This window comes from Marmota monax, unplaced genomic scaffold (assembly GCF_021218885.2).
Source record: "Marmota monax isolate L192 unplaced genomic scaffold, Marmota_monax_Labrador192_F-V1.1 WCK01_AAM20220418_F8-fsc00009, whole genome shotgun sequence".
NCBI lineage: Eukaryota > Metazoa > Chordata > Mammalia > Rodentia > Sciuridae > Marmota > Marmota monax.
This window is the reverse complement of record NW_026694710.1, coordinates 907,896-923,752: the sequence shown is the minus strand read 5'-3', so window position 1 is coordinate 923,752 and position 15,857 is coordinate 907,896. Positions and strand designations below refer to the sequence as shown.

At 37.1% G+C, this 15,857-nt stretch overlaps 1 protein-coding gene across 2 annotated transcripts in view; it reads left to right on the top strand.

The window, feature by feature from the left end:
- Window positions 1–5,799: 5,799 nt before the first annotated feature.
- The window catches only part of Dthd1 (death domain containing 1), a 62,184-nt gene continuing 52,126 nt past the window's right edge, over window positions 5,800–15,857 (top strand). Inside the window, exons 1-4 of one of the 2 annotated variants that reach the window (XM_046423899.2) lie at window positions 5,800–6,209; window positions 8,089–8,701; window positions 12,554–12,881; window positions 15,306–15,485. In XM_046423899.2, the coding sequence (XP_046279855.1) occupies window positions 5,939–6,209; window positions 8,089–8,701; window positions 12,554–12,881; window positions 15,306–15,485 (1,392 nt within the window). In that variant the 5' untranslated portion in view covers window positions 5,800–5,938. The remainder of the gene's footprint in view (window positions 6,210–8,088; window positions 8,702–12,553; window positions 12,882–15,305; window positions 15,486–15,857) is intronic. The other variant, XM_058572375.1, reaches the window with a different exon arrangement.

Below are 15,857 nucleotides of genomic sequence, written 5' to 3'. Positions count from 1 at the left end.
CTCAGTTATCAATAATCTTTCCCCCGAATTCTCCAAGGAAAGAACAAAACTTATCTTCAAATATTTAAAACATCTGGAAATTCTCCAGTTTTTCCTGCTTACAGCTTCCTGGAGATGACTACCCACAGTGGTGGCTCATGAGCCCCCAGCACCTGTCACCCTGAGACTTCATATTATGCATTTAATTTAGCTGTTTCCTTCTAGATTTTCTGTTAACCTGACCTCAATACCTTCTTTTTTCTTGTTTTACCTTGTTGCTTTTAGTAGAGGTAAGTCGCTTAGAAGCTTCCCAGGAAATGATACATAGAAGGCAATTACTTGGATTTTGCATCCTGAAATAGCCCTTTTTTACCACACACACACACACACCTTGGGCCAAAGAGAGTTCAGAGAGGTTTGCCTTCTAATATTGAAATTACAGCTCTATTATCTTCTGTGTGCCAGTGCTGCTGTGAGAAGTCTAATGACTTCTAATTTAAATGTAACCTGTTGTTCTCCTTTGGAGGCTATTAAGATATTTGTTCTTGATGTTTTAGATTTTCATGGTGACAAGACCAATTGTGATTCCTTTCTGTATATATCTTTCCAGGCTCCATCAGTCTGAAATATCATCCTTTTATTTTGAGAAATATGTTTTTTGTTTGACAATTTCCTTCTGTTTTCTCTTTCTAGAACTCATATTTGTCAGACCATCTGGATTTGACTTTCAATTTCCCTTTTTTCCTGTTGTTTTATCTCTTCATCTTTTTGTTTGACCTTTTGACAGATTTTTTTTTTTTCAGTTGATTCTTTCTGCCCATTTACTAGCTTAAAATTTTCTGGGATCAGCTGAGTGTGGTGGTGCACACCTATAATCCTAGTAACTCAGGAGGAAGAGGCAGGAGGATTGCAAGTTCAAGGCCAGCCTCAGCAATTTAGCAAGGTCCTACGCAACTTAGTGAGACTCTGTCTCAAAATAAAAAATAAATAAAGGACGGAGAACTTAGCTGAGTGGTAAAGTCCCCCTGGAATCAATCCTCAGTACAAAAAAAATTTTTTTTTCTGTAACCATATTTGAATTTCTGAGAGTTATTTCTCATTGGTTGGATGTTTCCTTTTTAAGAAAATTTCTTGTTTTATGGATACATTTTCTGGTCTTATCCTAGATTCTGAAATGTATGTATTTTAACTGCTGAAAGTAGTAATTATAAATGTGTTTGGTGTTTTATTCTCTTCCGTGTGTCGTCTTTGTTTGTTTTTTCCAAGTCCTTTATTCAGGTTTGTTAGCTTTAGTCTTTAACTTTGTGCTGGAGTCGTATTCAAATGTCTGGCCTCTTGAGCTGTCACTCCATACTTAAAGGTGAGGCATGAGGAACATTGTTTAGAAACTCTGCATACATGAGGCTCATGAGTAGGAGCTTCATTGTGGAAAGGTTGGCAGGGACAGGGCAGACTGTGAGGGGTTGGGAATTGGGGGAGGGACACTAAATGATTCACTACCAGTTAGTTAGAGTGTTTGGTTACTCCAGAGAGGAAGTCTTCAATTTTATGCCTAGCATGTTATGCTTGTCAGCCCGTGTTCTTACTTAGGGCTAAGCTGAAGAGCAGAGGGGAAACTCATTAGACTCAGAGGCTACAACAAGAGGATCACCAAGTTCAAGGCCAATCTGGGCAACTTGGCAAGACCCTGCCTCAAAATTAAAAAAAAAAAAAAAAGATAAAAGGGCTAAAGATATGGCTTATTGGTAAAGTACCCCTGGGTTCAAGTTTCAATACCAGTAAAACAAATAAATACATAGGTAAATAAATAAACTTTGAAAAATAAAATTATGGATATAATCCTTATAGTTAACATGGTACTTCCATTCCTTTCTCCACTCAGCCTAAGCCATGGACCTTTCTGCTGCTATTTCTTCATAGAGAAAACCTCAGAGCTTCAATGCGTGGTAGAGAGTTGCCTAGCTATTTGGGACAGAGGAGAGGGACATAGAAATCTACTGCTCCCAAAACCAGTCACAAGGAAAACTTCTGTTTATAGCTTCAAGTTCACTCTCACATTCAGAGTTGGTAGGTGTGTCCAAATGCTGGAATCTTCTGAGGTTCTGACAAGAACTGTCTCCCCTCCTCATCATTTACATGCTTAGATGTCAACTGTCCTTGTTGACCAAATCATTTATCACTTGTCTGATACTTTCAATCTTCTAGGAGTTTGTTGATACCTTTGTCACCCATTCTCTTTATTTGGAGTTTATATATTGTTATATATTGTTTTCTATATTGTTTACATATTTTTCATTGGTATCTTAGAAGGAAGCAGTTAAAATACATGCATTTGAACCAGAAATGTTAGCTTTGATTTTTACCATTTGTTCCTTTAAAACACTTAACAATTGGTAAGCACTTTGAAAATTCTTATATTTCATTTGTATTTTTCCAGTGCACTAAGTTATTGGGGGAGAGCAAAAGCAAGACAAAATTTTTAAAATTTCCTTTTCCTTCTCCTTTTACCCTTCTTCCAGTTGTATGAGACTGTCTTCAACAGACACAAGATGGGCACTCAATGGCTGATTGCACAAAATCTTTGATGCAGCCAACTACAGAAAAAAAGACAACATCAGATAATAGAACTAATAATGTGGAGTCATAATCACAAGCATTCATAACTCTATTACATTGGACCTACCCACTAGTATTTACCACAAAATCCATAGAAAACAGCATACTTTATTAGGCCCCCAAATTTTATTGTTCTCATCTCCAACAGGATTAATAGGTGGTCAGGTCTACTTCAGAGCCTTATTTCCTCAGATTGCAAAGGAGAGACTATCCTGCCTACCTAAATTTTATCTTTAGCACATTTTGGTGCTTTTGATGTGAAGAAATGTTATTGTTCTTTCAACCACGTAATATTTCGAATGAGTTCAAGACTGCTAACATCTTAAAGTCAGTAAATGCACAGGATTTTCAGTAAGAAAGTAAAAGGAATCATAACTAGTAGTGACAGTGAAGATGCTAATCAAATGCTAAAACCATCCAGATGAACTTGTGCAGTTAACTCGCAAAATGTCAGTTCTTCCTGTGGTTAGTGACATCAACTAATTGAAAACAAGATGCAGGAACATGCAGATGCTTGTTTTAACAAGTCAAAACAGCGTGGCTTGTGGTAGGTCTCATTTTGTAAATATTACTTGTTCTTATGAAGCTAAACTGAGAACAAGTTGAGGCTTGAGGACAGCAAACATTATTGAGTCTGAGAAGAAAGGTTGTTAGTTTTTGTTCCTTCTTTATTTTTTCCCCCTCCCTGAGAAAGGATTTTCTCACAAGTCTATGAGGAAATTAATGTAGATTGGTCCAGTGACCTGGCATTTCTTTATCAGTTTCATTCAACACTAAAACATAGACATGGTATAAATTCTTTGATGTTTTCTACTTCCAGGAATTCATTCATCACCTATTTACTGATGATATTCTGCAATCTGTATACGGGGTAAAAACGGGAGTTCATAACCCACTTGAATCTAAAGTATGAAATATGATATGTCAAGAGCTATGTAATGTTTTGAACAACCAATAAATAAATAAATAAATAAATAAATGTAAGTACCAAATGAAAAAAAAATATGTAAATTCTGACGTTTCATCTAATAGCACATTCTAAAGGATTGTTCTGAATTATATGAATCTCTACAAATCCAAAGTTAATCAGATTATCCACCAATCCCAATGTTCCTCCTAAATCCCTGAATGGGTTTACAATCTATGAAGCTCCCTAAACTGAAAATTTTAGTTATATGCCACTACCAAGCACAATTATTTTATCAGTGATCTAGAAGTATTTCTAAAATAAGTGAATGGAGGGATTCTCAATGCTTTTTATTCCTCTCCTGCAACCTGACAGTTGAAAATTCTATCCACTCCACTTAAAGTCCCTCATAAGGTATCTCCTTCTCCTTTCTGCAGGTCCTCAAGCCTCCCCATTCTTGTGTCTCTGACATTTAAGCCATCTGCATCCCTGCAGCACAGATTTGGTCACATTGTAGATTAATTTGAAAATATTTCCTCTCTTCTGTGTGCAAAATAAAATTCTAACTTCCCTTCCTGACTCTCTGCCCTTCTTCTTGCTACTTTGCCTGATTCATGAACAAAACTTTCCTCTAAAGCCTCACTTTGCCTTCTGTGAGCCCGCTCTGGGGTTTTCTGCACCCGAGCCTTGATCACATTGTCTCCTGGGTTGCAGTGTCCCTTCCCTGTGTTCTCTTAAGTGACCCAGTCCTGTTCATCCTTTAGCTCCTAATTCAAACATCTAAGCCTCTAATCAAAATTAATTTTTTACTCCTAAAGTTTTTGTTCATACTTCTGCCCTAGTTCTCAACAATCTAAGCTGTATTTTAATAATCTGTTCATGCAGTTGTCTCTCTCTCTCTGAAGTCCCCAAAGCACTTAAATAGTGCTTGGCCCTCTGTAAATGCAGTGGAAAGTTTTCAGAATTGGCACCAAATTAAAGCCATATGTACATTATTTTGGGAATTACACATATGTTTCAGGAGTTAGAGAAAATAAACTAAAATGGAATCAGAAAGTCTTTAATACTGAGAAGAGCCTGAAAATATTTTTAAAATGTGATCCATGATGTGATATGGACTCATATTTCAAAAAAGGGTTTCTTTCACAAGGAACGGAGGGTCACTGCAAAACAAGATGGTCAGCAGAGACTCTCTCCTGGAGCCAATAGTCCCCACACTGCTCCTCAACTCCCCCTTTAGATTCTCAGGCCCAGACCTGTGGCTTTCTTTCTTGTCTTTATTCCCTGGGCTTGTTTTCCCATCTAGTCTTCCAGGTGTCATGAGTGTAGCTCTAAGAGCCCCAGTGCTAAAGTTGAGATAATGTGCTGCCCGTGGGAGGGAAACACTCCAGGTCCCTTTGGAAAGCTTTCATTCCACTCCAGTACATCTGAGGGAACAGGAGCCTCTTTCAAATGTACCACCCTGTACCTTTGGTGTGTGCCCTCCCTTCTTCAGGGAGCAGGGTTGGAGAGCCAGAAGCAGCCTGTTCTGGTGTACACTCCCGGGGGGCCCTTCATGGAGTCCTGTACTGCAGTCGCCCCATGTGTAATGGGCTCATGGAGCGGGCAGCAGGGTTGAGAGTTTGCAGTGGCTGTATTTTTTAATTATATATGGCAAAAACTCCTTGCTCATTCAGAGAAAGCCACTCTTCAGGTTTGCTCTCTTTTATTGAGAAGGTATTTCCCAATTAGAGGGAAATTATCAAGGAGTAAGAAGGCCAAGTTCCTATCTCCATCTAGCTGCCAACTTACCATATAAAAGAGAACTAATTATACTTACCTAAACAACAGCAGTAGGATCTGCTCCAGTAGAAGAATCTTTTTTCTTTGAACTCTTTACTCTAAAAATACTATACATATATACTAATCAGTAAATTGTAAGGACCCCCATGTGTAACTATATCCAGTTTTGACAACTATCAATTTTTATAGCTGATCTTATTTTATCTAGATCCCATTCCTATACTTTGTTTTGAAACAAACCGGACATCATATTTTTTTTTTTTTCATTCACAAGTATTTTTAAGAATGCATATTGCCAGTTCTGGAATCCATATTTTGTTGTGTCAAAGCTGAAAAGGATTTGGGCTTCATTAGTGTGTTGAATTTGCAAAAGCGAGCTGAAGAGTTGGGTTGTGTGAACTAGCTGTATCCCCGTGATTAATCTATTCTGTACACAAGAGCAAGGGGTTTGGGAACGCCCCTCCTTTGGTCACCTAGTAACTTTTCACTAGTCAACAACAAGCTGAATAAGCTATTATGTTGCAGGAAAGTGCTTGGCTAGCTGACTTGGATCTTCTCCTAGATTTTAGAAGAAATAACCATCACCAGGTTTGAATTGGCTAAACCTTTAGGCTTTGCTGGCAGGAAAGAGGCATATTATTTTTGGAGCATAAAATGGATACAGAAGACTTGGGCTCAGGTAAACTAGGCCAAATATTGAAGCAGATTTGGAGACAAAACCAAATGCTAAAACAGGCACTCCTGGGTAATGACCTTTGTGAGGGGCCTGGGGCGGCCACCTGGATGGCCACAGTGGTCTTTCTGGGTCAGGAACTCAGTGGGGCTCTTCACCAACTGTTGGAGCACACTGCAGGGACACTGTGTTCCACCTGCCAGCAGCTGTATGTGCTGCTTGACAAGGAGAACGCATGTATCTGGAGGCAAGGTAAGTATCTTTTTGATTTATTCCTTTCTCTAAGAAATATTGATAGGACACTATCTAAGAGATGCTACAAGCAGACTAACAAGCCTATGGTAGAGTCTCTGTTTATAAGGGACTGGCAATAGAATAGGGGCAGTATGGTAAGACAAATGCACAATAATGCAAGGAAGTGGCAAGTTGGTCCCACTGGAGATAAAAGACTGAAGTCTTATCTCTTTGGAATCAGACAGGATCCTATTTTTAGGTGATGAATTTAGAATTTTTCCAGAAAAAAAAGACCCAAAAAACAAAACATGATATTTGAAATGAAACTTCAGTAATGAATTGGAATTATGTAGTTAGAACCTTGAGAATCTTGAGGTATATTATTAACTGGATATAAGGCTTAGAGGCCTAGTTTGGGGCAGAGAAAAGCAATTTTTCTATATTGGAATATAACATTCTATTTCTAGAGACATTTGAGCCAGGATCACTAATTACAAAAGCACTTGGAGGACCGGGGTGATGTGGGATAGGAAACTGGATCCCCCCACACCTATGGGGCAAGTTCTTGGGAACGGGCCCAGTTATAGATGCTGAAACATACAGTGAGGCATGAAAAATGTGGTATCTGATGAATACAATCTTAGACAATAGCAGTTACTCTACCCAAGAGTAGAGGTGGCATCCTGAAGTCCAGCTGTAAATAATAGTGTCAAGCTACAGGGGCAGTCTCAATCCATCAGGAAAGCAGGGTGAATATTACTAAGAAATTCAGTCTAAAGGACAAATAGTGAACATCAAAGAAATCTGCCAAAGGCAGCAGGGTCCAGGAGCTGTCAGCTGGAGCTCATGATGAGGTTTCCACTGTCTCTAGAGAACATCAAACATGATCTTAGGTAATGTCAAGACAAGTCTTCAGCTACCAGAAAACAGGGAGTCCAAAATAAAGACAGGGTCTCAGGTAAAAGACGAAGAATAGGTTGTCAGAACTGGAGCCCAAAGATAAGCCCAGACTAGTGAAGGGATAATTTGGTGATGATTCTGAAAACATTGAGCTATGGACACTTAAATCACAAATTCTTTAGTTCAGAATCGAATCCTAAAAACCGGTGAGATGCTAAGCCCACTAGAAGTCATCAGGTGACCTTTGTCATTTGCAAGAAGAAGGATGTGCAGATCAGAGACTGTTATGAAATGGGAATGGAGTGACGGATGGCATCAAATCAGGTCCTAACGAGGGTTTACACTGATGTAAAGAGGCTGGACTTCATTGAGCAGCCTTTGAACAGACACCATAGGTTCCTGTAGGCATAATAAGAACTGCTCTTTGAACGACCAATTTGAAAATTTCTAATGACCACAAATCCAGTAGGAGAAATGGTATAAACCTAATCCTATTCTCATGGGAGAAAACAGCTCTTCCCCAATATATCAGCAGAAAAAAACACAGCTACAGCATTTCTGCTCTCCAAGCCTCATTTGGAGTGTTTAGCTAATTTTAGGCTCATCATTTTGAATGGGTAATTGTTTAACTGTAGTAACTTCAGAGGCAAAGGAACAAATCTCAAAATCACACCAAAAGAGGAATGATTGAGGGAGTAGCCAACTTCAGTTCTTACCCCAGAGAAGGAGGTCATGGTATTTGTTTTCACAATTCAAAGCATTTTCTTGAGCAAGAAAGATCAAATGTACTTTTTCTATCATGTTTAAAAGTAGCTTGTTTCTAGTTCCTAGAAGTGTTTAAAGTGTCAGTTGTGCAAATCAGCCTTTCTTCAGGAGATTGGCTTAAGTACCCATTAAGGGTCTTGGTAGGTTTCTAAGATTTTCTTGCCTTATCTCATTGGAGAAGCATGATTTGGTTTAGTTTCGTACTTATTCTTTTGTGTGTGTGTGTGTGTAGAAATTATTGCTTTCATAGAATGCCTCATGAAAATGAAGGAGCATTTGGGGAATACTGCTCTGCTTCTAAAGAAAGAAGAAAAGGAGATGTGTAATTTATGCAGGATGCATGATGAACATACTCCACATCGGACAATGACCACCATTCATGACACCAAAGCAACAGACATTGCTGCAAGAGAGGAACTAAATGTCATAGAAACAGCTACTGTTTCTCCCACAAATGAGGAGGAAAGCCATTACACAAATCAGGTTCAGTTAAAAGAAAATAAAACACACATAAATTCTGAATTAGTGGAAAGAGAAAACAATGTGTCATTGAATGGAAATGTTACAGAGCAAGAAACGTCACAGAACACCATGTTCCCAGATAATGTAGAAAATGAAGATGATAAACAAATAGGACACGTGACTGCTGAGAACATAAATGGCAACAAGGAGGAGATTCATGACATAATCCAGATAACAAAAAGAGAAATTCAAGGGACCTCAGAAAACCAAAGAGAAGAGATTACCACATCCTCAACAACACGGGATATCTCCAGTAAACTTGTGAATAATCTTCCCATTGACTCAGACAGTCTAAAGCAAAAGAGTAGCATAATGGAAAAGGAGTAAGTAAACACAATGAGAGATGTGCCTTTCAATATCTACCTGTTTATGTGTTTTTGTAGTTAGGAAATGTCTTCGACCATTTGGGTTGCTATAACAAAATAGCACCAAGTGGGACCTTTTAAACAACATAGTTCTGGAAGCAGAGAAGAGAGAGAAGGTGTTGGCATATCAGTGTGTAGTGAAGAATTTCTTGTTCATAGATGGCACCTTCTTGCTGTGTGTGCACATGGCGGAAGGGGTGGAAGTGTTTTTGGGGGCCTGTTTTATGAGGGCACTAATCCCATTCATCAGGATTCTATTTTCAGGACCTAAGCACCTTCCAGATGGCCCCACCTCTTAATGCCATTACCTTGGTTGTTAGGATTTCAACATATGAATTTTGAGAGAGCACAATCATCAGGACCATACCCACATATATGTTATTTATACATGAATACGACTTTACATTTCCATGTCATATCTCTGACACATATTATACATCAGTAATTCAGGTTAAATTCCCCCCTCAGAAATTGGTGTGGCTGCCATTACTTATATTATTTGTTTCTTACAGTTTTAGAAAACATATGTATTAAATGTTTCTTTAAAATAAGAAAGAATGAACTAGATGAGAAAATAATAAAAACAATTGTTCAAATCATTACTTTTTGAATTGTAAGAAAAAAGTAGAAGATTGCAGAATGTTAAAAAAAATTAAAAGAACATTTTCTAGCCTCTTATTTATTTTTTTGTGATTTCAAGAAAATCACCATAATTTTTTAACCTGGTTTTTAAATTTGATTCTGTATGTTCATGCCAATTTTATCTCCTTGGAAAAATTTCACAGTTCTCATGAGACTCTCTAAATGTCCATGATTTAAATAAAGGGAAAAAGATTTATGAATCTGATGTATTTTTATGAATTATATTCCTTCCAAAATTGCAAGTATCCTTTGTCTAGGTAGAACAAAATATCCACAAACCATAATTTCCCAGATAAACAATACCCCTAGAAGCAATAGGGACAGGGGGGGACCACTTGTTTTGGGAATTAGATAGACTTGATTTTTATTTTCTGTTTTATTACACACTATTTCTGTGACCCTGAGCAATTTGCTCCATTGTTGACCTCATTTTTCTTGTTTGTAGAAATAATATATATGTCCTGGGTATATTTGATAAGGTCAGAGGAGAAAATCATGGAAAGGGCCTACCACCATGCCACTCTGTAGGTGTTGGTGCCCAGCTAAATGTTAGTGTGCTATTTCATTTCACCCTCAGCTGCCCTCACTTTCCCTGCCTCCTCCTCATTACCTCTCTTCACCTATCCCCTCCACATCACTGCTATGATGTATTTATTCTCTTTCAGATAAATTTGCAGTACCATTTCCAGGATGACATCACTAACAGAGTCGGGGATCTTTGGCAAGTCAATATGCTCACATTGACCCTAGTTATCTATGAAATGAAGAGGTTCGGTTAGTTTTGCTGTGATGTCCCCACAGTCAGACTCTAATGAAGTGTATAGATGACTCGTTCAATATATGAAAGACTGCTGTGGTTTGTAAGAATTACTGTCCCTGCAAACCAACTGCTACAGTTTTTAGCATGTGGTTACCCATCTCAGTTGAGAAAAACATCAACACTTTATATCCTCACATTCAGAAATGACTCAAAACATCAGTTAGTGAGTCATAGGCCTGAACCACTCCCTCTAACACCTCCTTTAGGTGTTCCCCAGTTAGTGATTTCCTCTTTATGGCATCCAAATCAATTGTGCTTGGCTTGCATGTTTAAGAAGATGACTATTCATTCCAGTCTCCCAGGCTAGGAAGCCATCACACCACATAAAAGTACATGTCATAAACAAAACCTTTCTCAGAATCTGCTGTAGTTCCTGTATGGTTACCTTTCCAGAAGAACCCTATCTTCTTCAGAGTAGCTGTCCTGGTGTGTACACAAAGGAGAAACAAGACTAGAATAAACCAACATGATTATTTTAGTGACTAGAGACTAGATAATATTTTATTAGGGTTGAGGAGAATGGGAAGCCTTTGTAGTTCTCCTCATCCTACTTCATCTGTTGATTGGGAACCATAGCTCTGGAAGAAGAGTGCATTGAGAGAGTGTCCAGACACGGAGATGGATTATTCCTGAAGTCACTGTACCCTCAACTGAACGATGTTCATTTTATGAATTAACTTCATCACTATCACTAGAGAATACTCTAGCAGACCAATGCTCTGTGTAATCTTTTGTTCCTTCTCACTTTATGAGTTCAGAATTATAAATATAAATAAATGACCCTCTCTGTAATATGAGCATCTTTTTTAGATTTCTGCATTTAAGTGCCCTTTAAAATTCTATATACCAATAATATCAGTATATATATATTGGTACTGATACATACCAATATGTAATATATACTAATAAAATTCTATATACCAAACCCAGATAAGATTATTTTGTAACTGTAAAATATTGCTGTGCTATATATAGATCCTTTTATTTCTCTCTACCTCTGCTATGTTTCAATCATTTCCCTAGTACAAAATGACAAATAGAAGAAGAGGAGAAACTCAAGTTGGTAATTTTAATAGAGATCTAATAGTTACTGAATACTCAGCTTATGCTAATTCATTACTATAAGAAGTTTAGATGTTTTGTCTCATTCAGTCTTCACAACACATTATTATGGATGAAGCAAACAGTACTTTGGAATCATTTGAGGAAGTGTAAGAGTTGAGTTTGAGTTATTGTGTTAAAGATGGATGGAGCCAATTATCGGTTCTAAAATTTACAACCTGTGAGATTTGTAGCAAGCTAAATTTTCTTTCTTTTCTTCCTTTCTTCTCCCTCTTTCCTTCTTTTCTTCCTTCCTTCTTTCCTTTCTTTCTTTCTTTTCGGCCTCCATCTCTATTTTGTGGTGGTAAGGATGGAACCCAGAGCCTCACATACACGAGGCAAGCACTCTACCGCTGAGCTACATCCCCAGCCCTGTGGTTAGATTTTCTAACCCTGATTCCTTGTCTGTAAAATGGTGATGATAATAGTCCCCATCTGACACAATAGTTGTGAAGATTAATGATATTATGTAGACTTAAAACCTGGTCCACAGAAAACATTAAGTTTTAGCTATTTTAATAATAATTATTGATGTCTATGGTCATACAAATAGAAAGTGACTGATCTCAAATTTGAGTTTAAATCTATAAGGCTCTAAAAGTCTTTGGTAATTATAATAGTTAAAATGAGAAAAATATTGTCAAATTAAGCTTTTGGAATGATTATTTGAGGATTGTAAACAATCTGTTCCTAATTACTACTGAATTCAATCTCTGAACCATTTTCAATCTTTCTAAAAAAAATAGAGTTTACATCACTCTTTGATCTAGTGTGTTTATACAATTATAATACCTTGTACACAAGTACTCCCTTACCTTGTAATGTGGGAAACCATTTAGTAATTAGTTCTTGGTCTATCAAGAAGCATCAGCAATCTTCAAGTTCTTATTATGAAGTAAACGATACTAAGAAATAAATCAATCACATAAATAACAATAGTAGTCACATTAGTAGACAATAATTAAGGCTAACATATAGTATAATGCCTTCTTTCAAATTACTTAATATATAATAGGTCACTTAACCCACAGTTTTCCTATAAGGTAGATATCATTTAATACTATTTTATAGTTAAGGAAACTGGCATAGACAGGTAGAGTACCTCTCCTAAGGTCACAGGTTTTATAAGGAGAACTGAGGTTCGTACCAAGGCAATATGCTCTAGAGTTTGTGCCCTCTGCAGAAAGCTACAAAGTACATTTAAAAATAATAATAATTGGAAAAATGACATTCTGTTGTTTCTGCAGGTATCATATGCTGATAGAGGAGTCTGACCCCCAAGTGTCTTGCTACATTACAGCACCATCACGTGTCCTACAGCAGCTGGAGTGCCGGATAGTTAACAGCATGAGTTGCTTAATAGTGAGTGATAATGAAGAGCTGGTTAGCAATGTCATCTCCATTGAATGCTCAGATAAGGAAGAGAAAATTCCATTTCCAATATGCATTGCAATTCCATTTACTGCACGTTACAGGGGAAATTACAGAGATATCATGGTGAAAGTGTCTGACATAAACCTTCAATCAAGTTACCTAACCCCAAATTCACTAGAAGGAATGAGAGGAAGTTACAAGGTCAGTAAATCCTTGGCTACATTTGCATTTGCTGTAGGGCAGACTAATAGATTGTATTGTAGATATAATGGCTCCATTGATAACAAAGGGTGGATAGGTTTGTGTCAATACATTTATACTTTTTTGCCATCTATAAAGATCAGAGAGCAGAAATGACTTGCCAATGTCAGGAATTGAGAACTTGGATCTAGGACTCAGCAAATGTTATTTTTTCACCTGAGAAACAAAAGTGACATCATAGTTTAATTAACTTCATGCTTTAGCCTAGCTTTAGAATAGCATATCTAATGTGTTGGACCCTGTCTAAATTTAAGAGTGTTAAAATCCCCATGTGTTAATGACTTTATTTTTATCATTCATGAGTTTTAAACTATGCAAAAAAGAAAAAATTGTGTGTGCAGGCTTGTGTGTGCCTCCCTTGACCTAGTAATTAAGTCTATAAATGGAATTCAGCCTGCACATAGAAGATAGTGTGCATGGTGGTCAGTATTGGGGAAGTGGGGGAAGATTGGTGGGGTTTGAAATCAGGTTTCTATACTTTCTGGCAGCATGAACTTGTGTAAATTGAAAACTCTTTCTATGACTTAGTTTCTTCATCTGAAAAATGAACATGATAATAGTGTCCACCTGATAAGATTGTAAGTATTAAGTAGACAACACATTTATGAGCCTAAGAGGAAACCTACAAATACATGCTAGTTGTTAATAAATTGTCACTTTTCATTATTGATTCTACTGTAATAAATCTGAAACTCTCTATGATCACAAATTCATACGTTGCAAAGAAAGAATATACACAATTATTAAATTTAGTACTGTAGAATTGATGGGGACTAATATTTGAGGTTCTTTTTAACCTATTAAAATATTTGTCTTTTCCATCTTTATGTAAGTGGAAAAGACAGAGCGTGGGGAATACATGTCAAAAATCTTTATAACACATCTCTACATTTTCTGGTTTTGGTTTTTCCAAACTACAAACAAGATTATGCAATTGAATAAGCAAACAAAGCCTATTTTAATCACCCTTTCCAACTCATTCAACTAATTCATTTTATATTTAGTCGAGCAAGTCATTAAGTATGAAAGTCTGATCCACACTGCCCTTTATTAGACTTTTTAGTCTGGCCAGTTTGCGTGACTGCCACAGTAAAGTAAAATCTGCTCCCAGCATGTGGGCTTTCCACAAAATGAGTTTGAAATTTGCTCAGTAAATGGATGATCAAAGCAAAAGAAAAAGAGAATCATTGTCTACCATGAAAAATAAAACCGTATACTTTTCCTCTTACAGTATTCTGATGGTAGTTATCCCTAGTTTTAGCTCAAGAAAACTTAAATCCTGGATTCTTTCCAGTTTTTTCTGTGGGTCCTATGACATTTAAAAATTCTAATTCCTAAAAACCCTTTTTGTTGTCCAGTGTCTGCCAAATGTGTTCTCCTGGTTTCCAGGAGACTTTTCTTGCCTGTTTCTCACTATTTTCCCTCTGGCCAGTTGAGAACATTCATGCCTTGAATTTTCCCAACAATGAATTCATGCAGTGATATTGTGAAATCTCCTCCTTAGTCAGCTTTCAAATGATAGATTATTTTCCATTGTGATTGTCCTTGAAATGTTTGTGTGTGTGTGTGCATGATTATCCACTCATGCTAGGGCGGAGTCCAGCTGGTGTTTGGGGAAGCATGAATACACCGAATTACATCTAAGTCTGCCTCCTCATTTTAAGCTTTGGTGATTACATGAGGAGGTCATTTCGTTTTCATTTATGTACTCAGTTCTCTTTTGTGTGATATAAAAAGCTTGAATATGTGCCTGCATATATGATTACACATTTGAATGTCACTACATAAAAAAGAAACGCAAATGTATCTTTCTGCAGTCATCTGCTCCCACTACATGAAGAGAAATAGAGAAAATGACTTAATTTTGGCATCCTAAAAGATTCTGAGCTGTCAGAAGGATGAATTTGCTAACAGTACAGGTGCTCCAGCATTTGAATAAACTACCCAAATAATGAAATTCTACTCCTCAGAATTCCCTAAGACAGGGCTGAATGTTCTGAATAAAAAAAGACTAGTATTTAAAATCCATTCTAGCTAAAGGAGTCTAGAATTCCAGAAGCAATTAATATTTTCGAGAACACTGAATATGATCGCCTATCATACGTGTACATTTGGGAGGATCTAATTTTAAAAATACATGGACTTTTCTTTTTTGTGTGTCATGCAATCTGAATTTGAGAAGCTTTTAGTTAGCTGTTTCTACTTTATCTCACAGAAGAACCCATTTTCAGTTAATTGGATCATTCCAAATCCTGGTAATCATATTGACAACATATGGGTTTTTCTGAGAGTTCACAGAGTGTGGACAGCATGTACGTCCCCAGACAGAGATGTAGCTTGTTTTAATATCTGTAATCCACACAGGGAACCTGCGCGGCCGTGAGAGCTTACAAGTTGGGTATATTTTCAGTTGTGTCTTGTTTAAAGAGAGAGTCCTTTACAGTAACAAAAAAAGGCCTCACTGTGAAGTCAAGTGTGGATTCCCGAATATCCTTGAGTTACCCCCCAGGAGTTTTCAGCTCATCGGTGCTGGTACAATTAAAGGTAAATATGAGAAATCAATTAGCTCCTTCTCCTGGCTCTGCTGGCCCTAAAGATGAACAAGATGCAAATATTTCGTGTAACAGTAAACGGGTTTTTCTTTTGTACTTGTTATGGATTAGCATGCAGCGATATCAGTGAAGATGATGATTTTGAGCATGTAGAGTTTCACTCCCAAACAAATCCATGCTTTGTTTGAAAGGCCTTCCCAGCTGGTATTTTGCACTGTCTTGTTTATTATATTTATCATCAAACACAATGTTGAGTATATATGAAACAATTGATGACAGATTTGTGGACATTTACATAACTCAAGATTTGCATCTGAGAGTATGACAAAAATAGCTAATCAATTAAAATATTTATTATTATGAC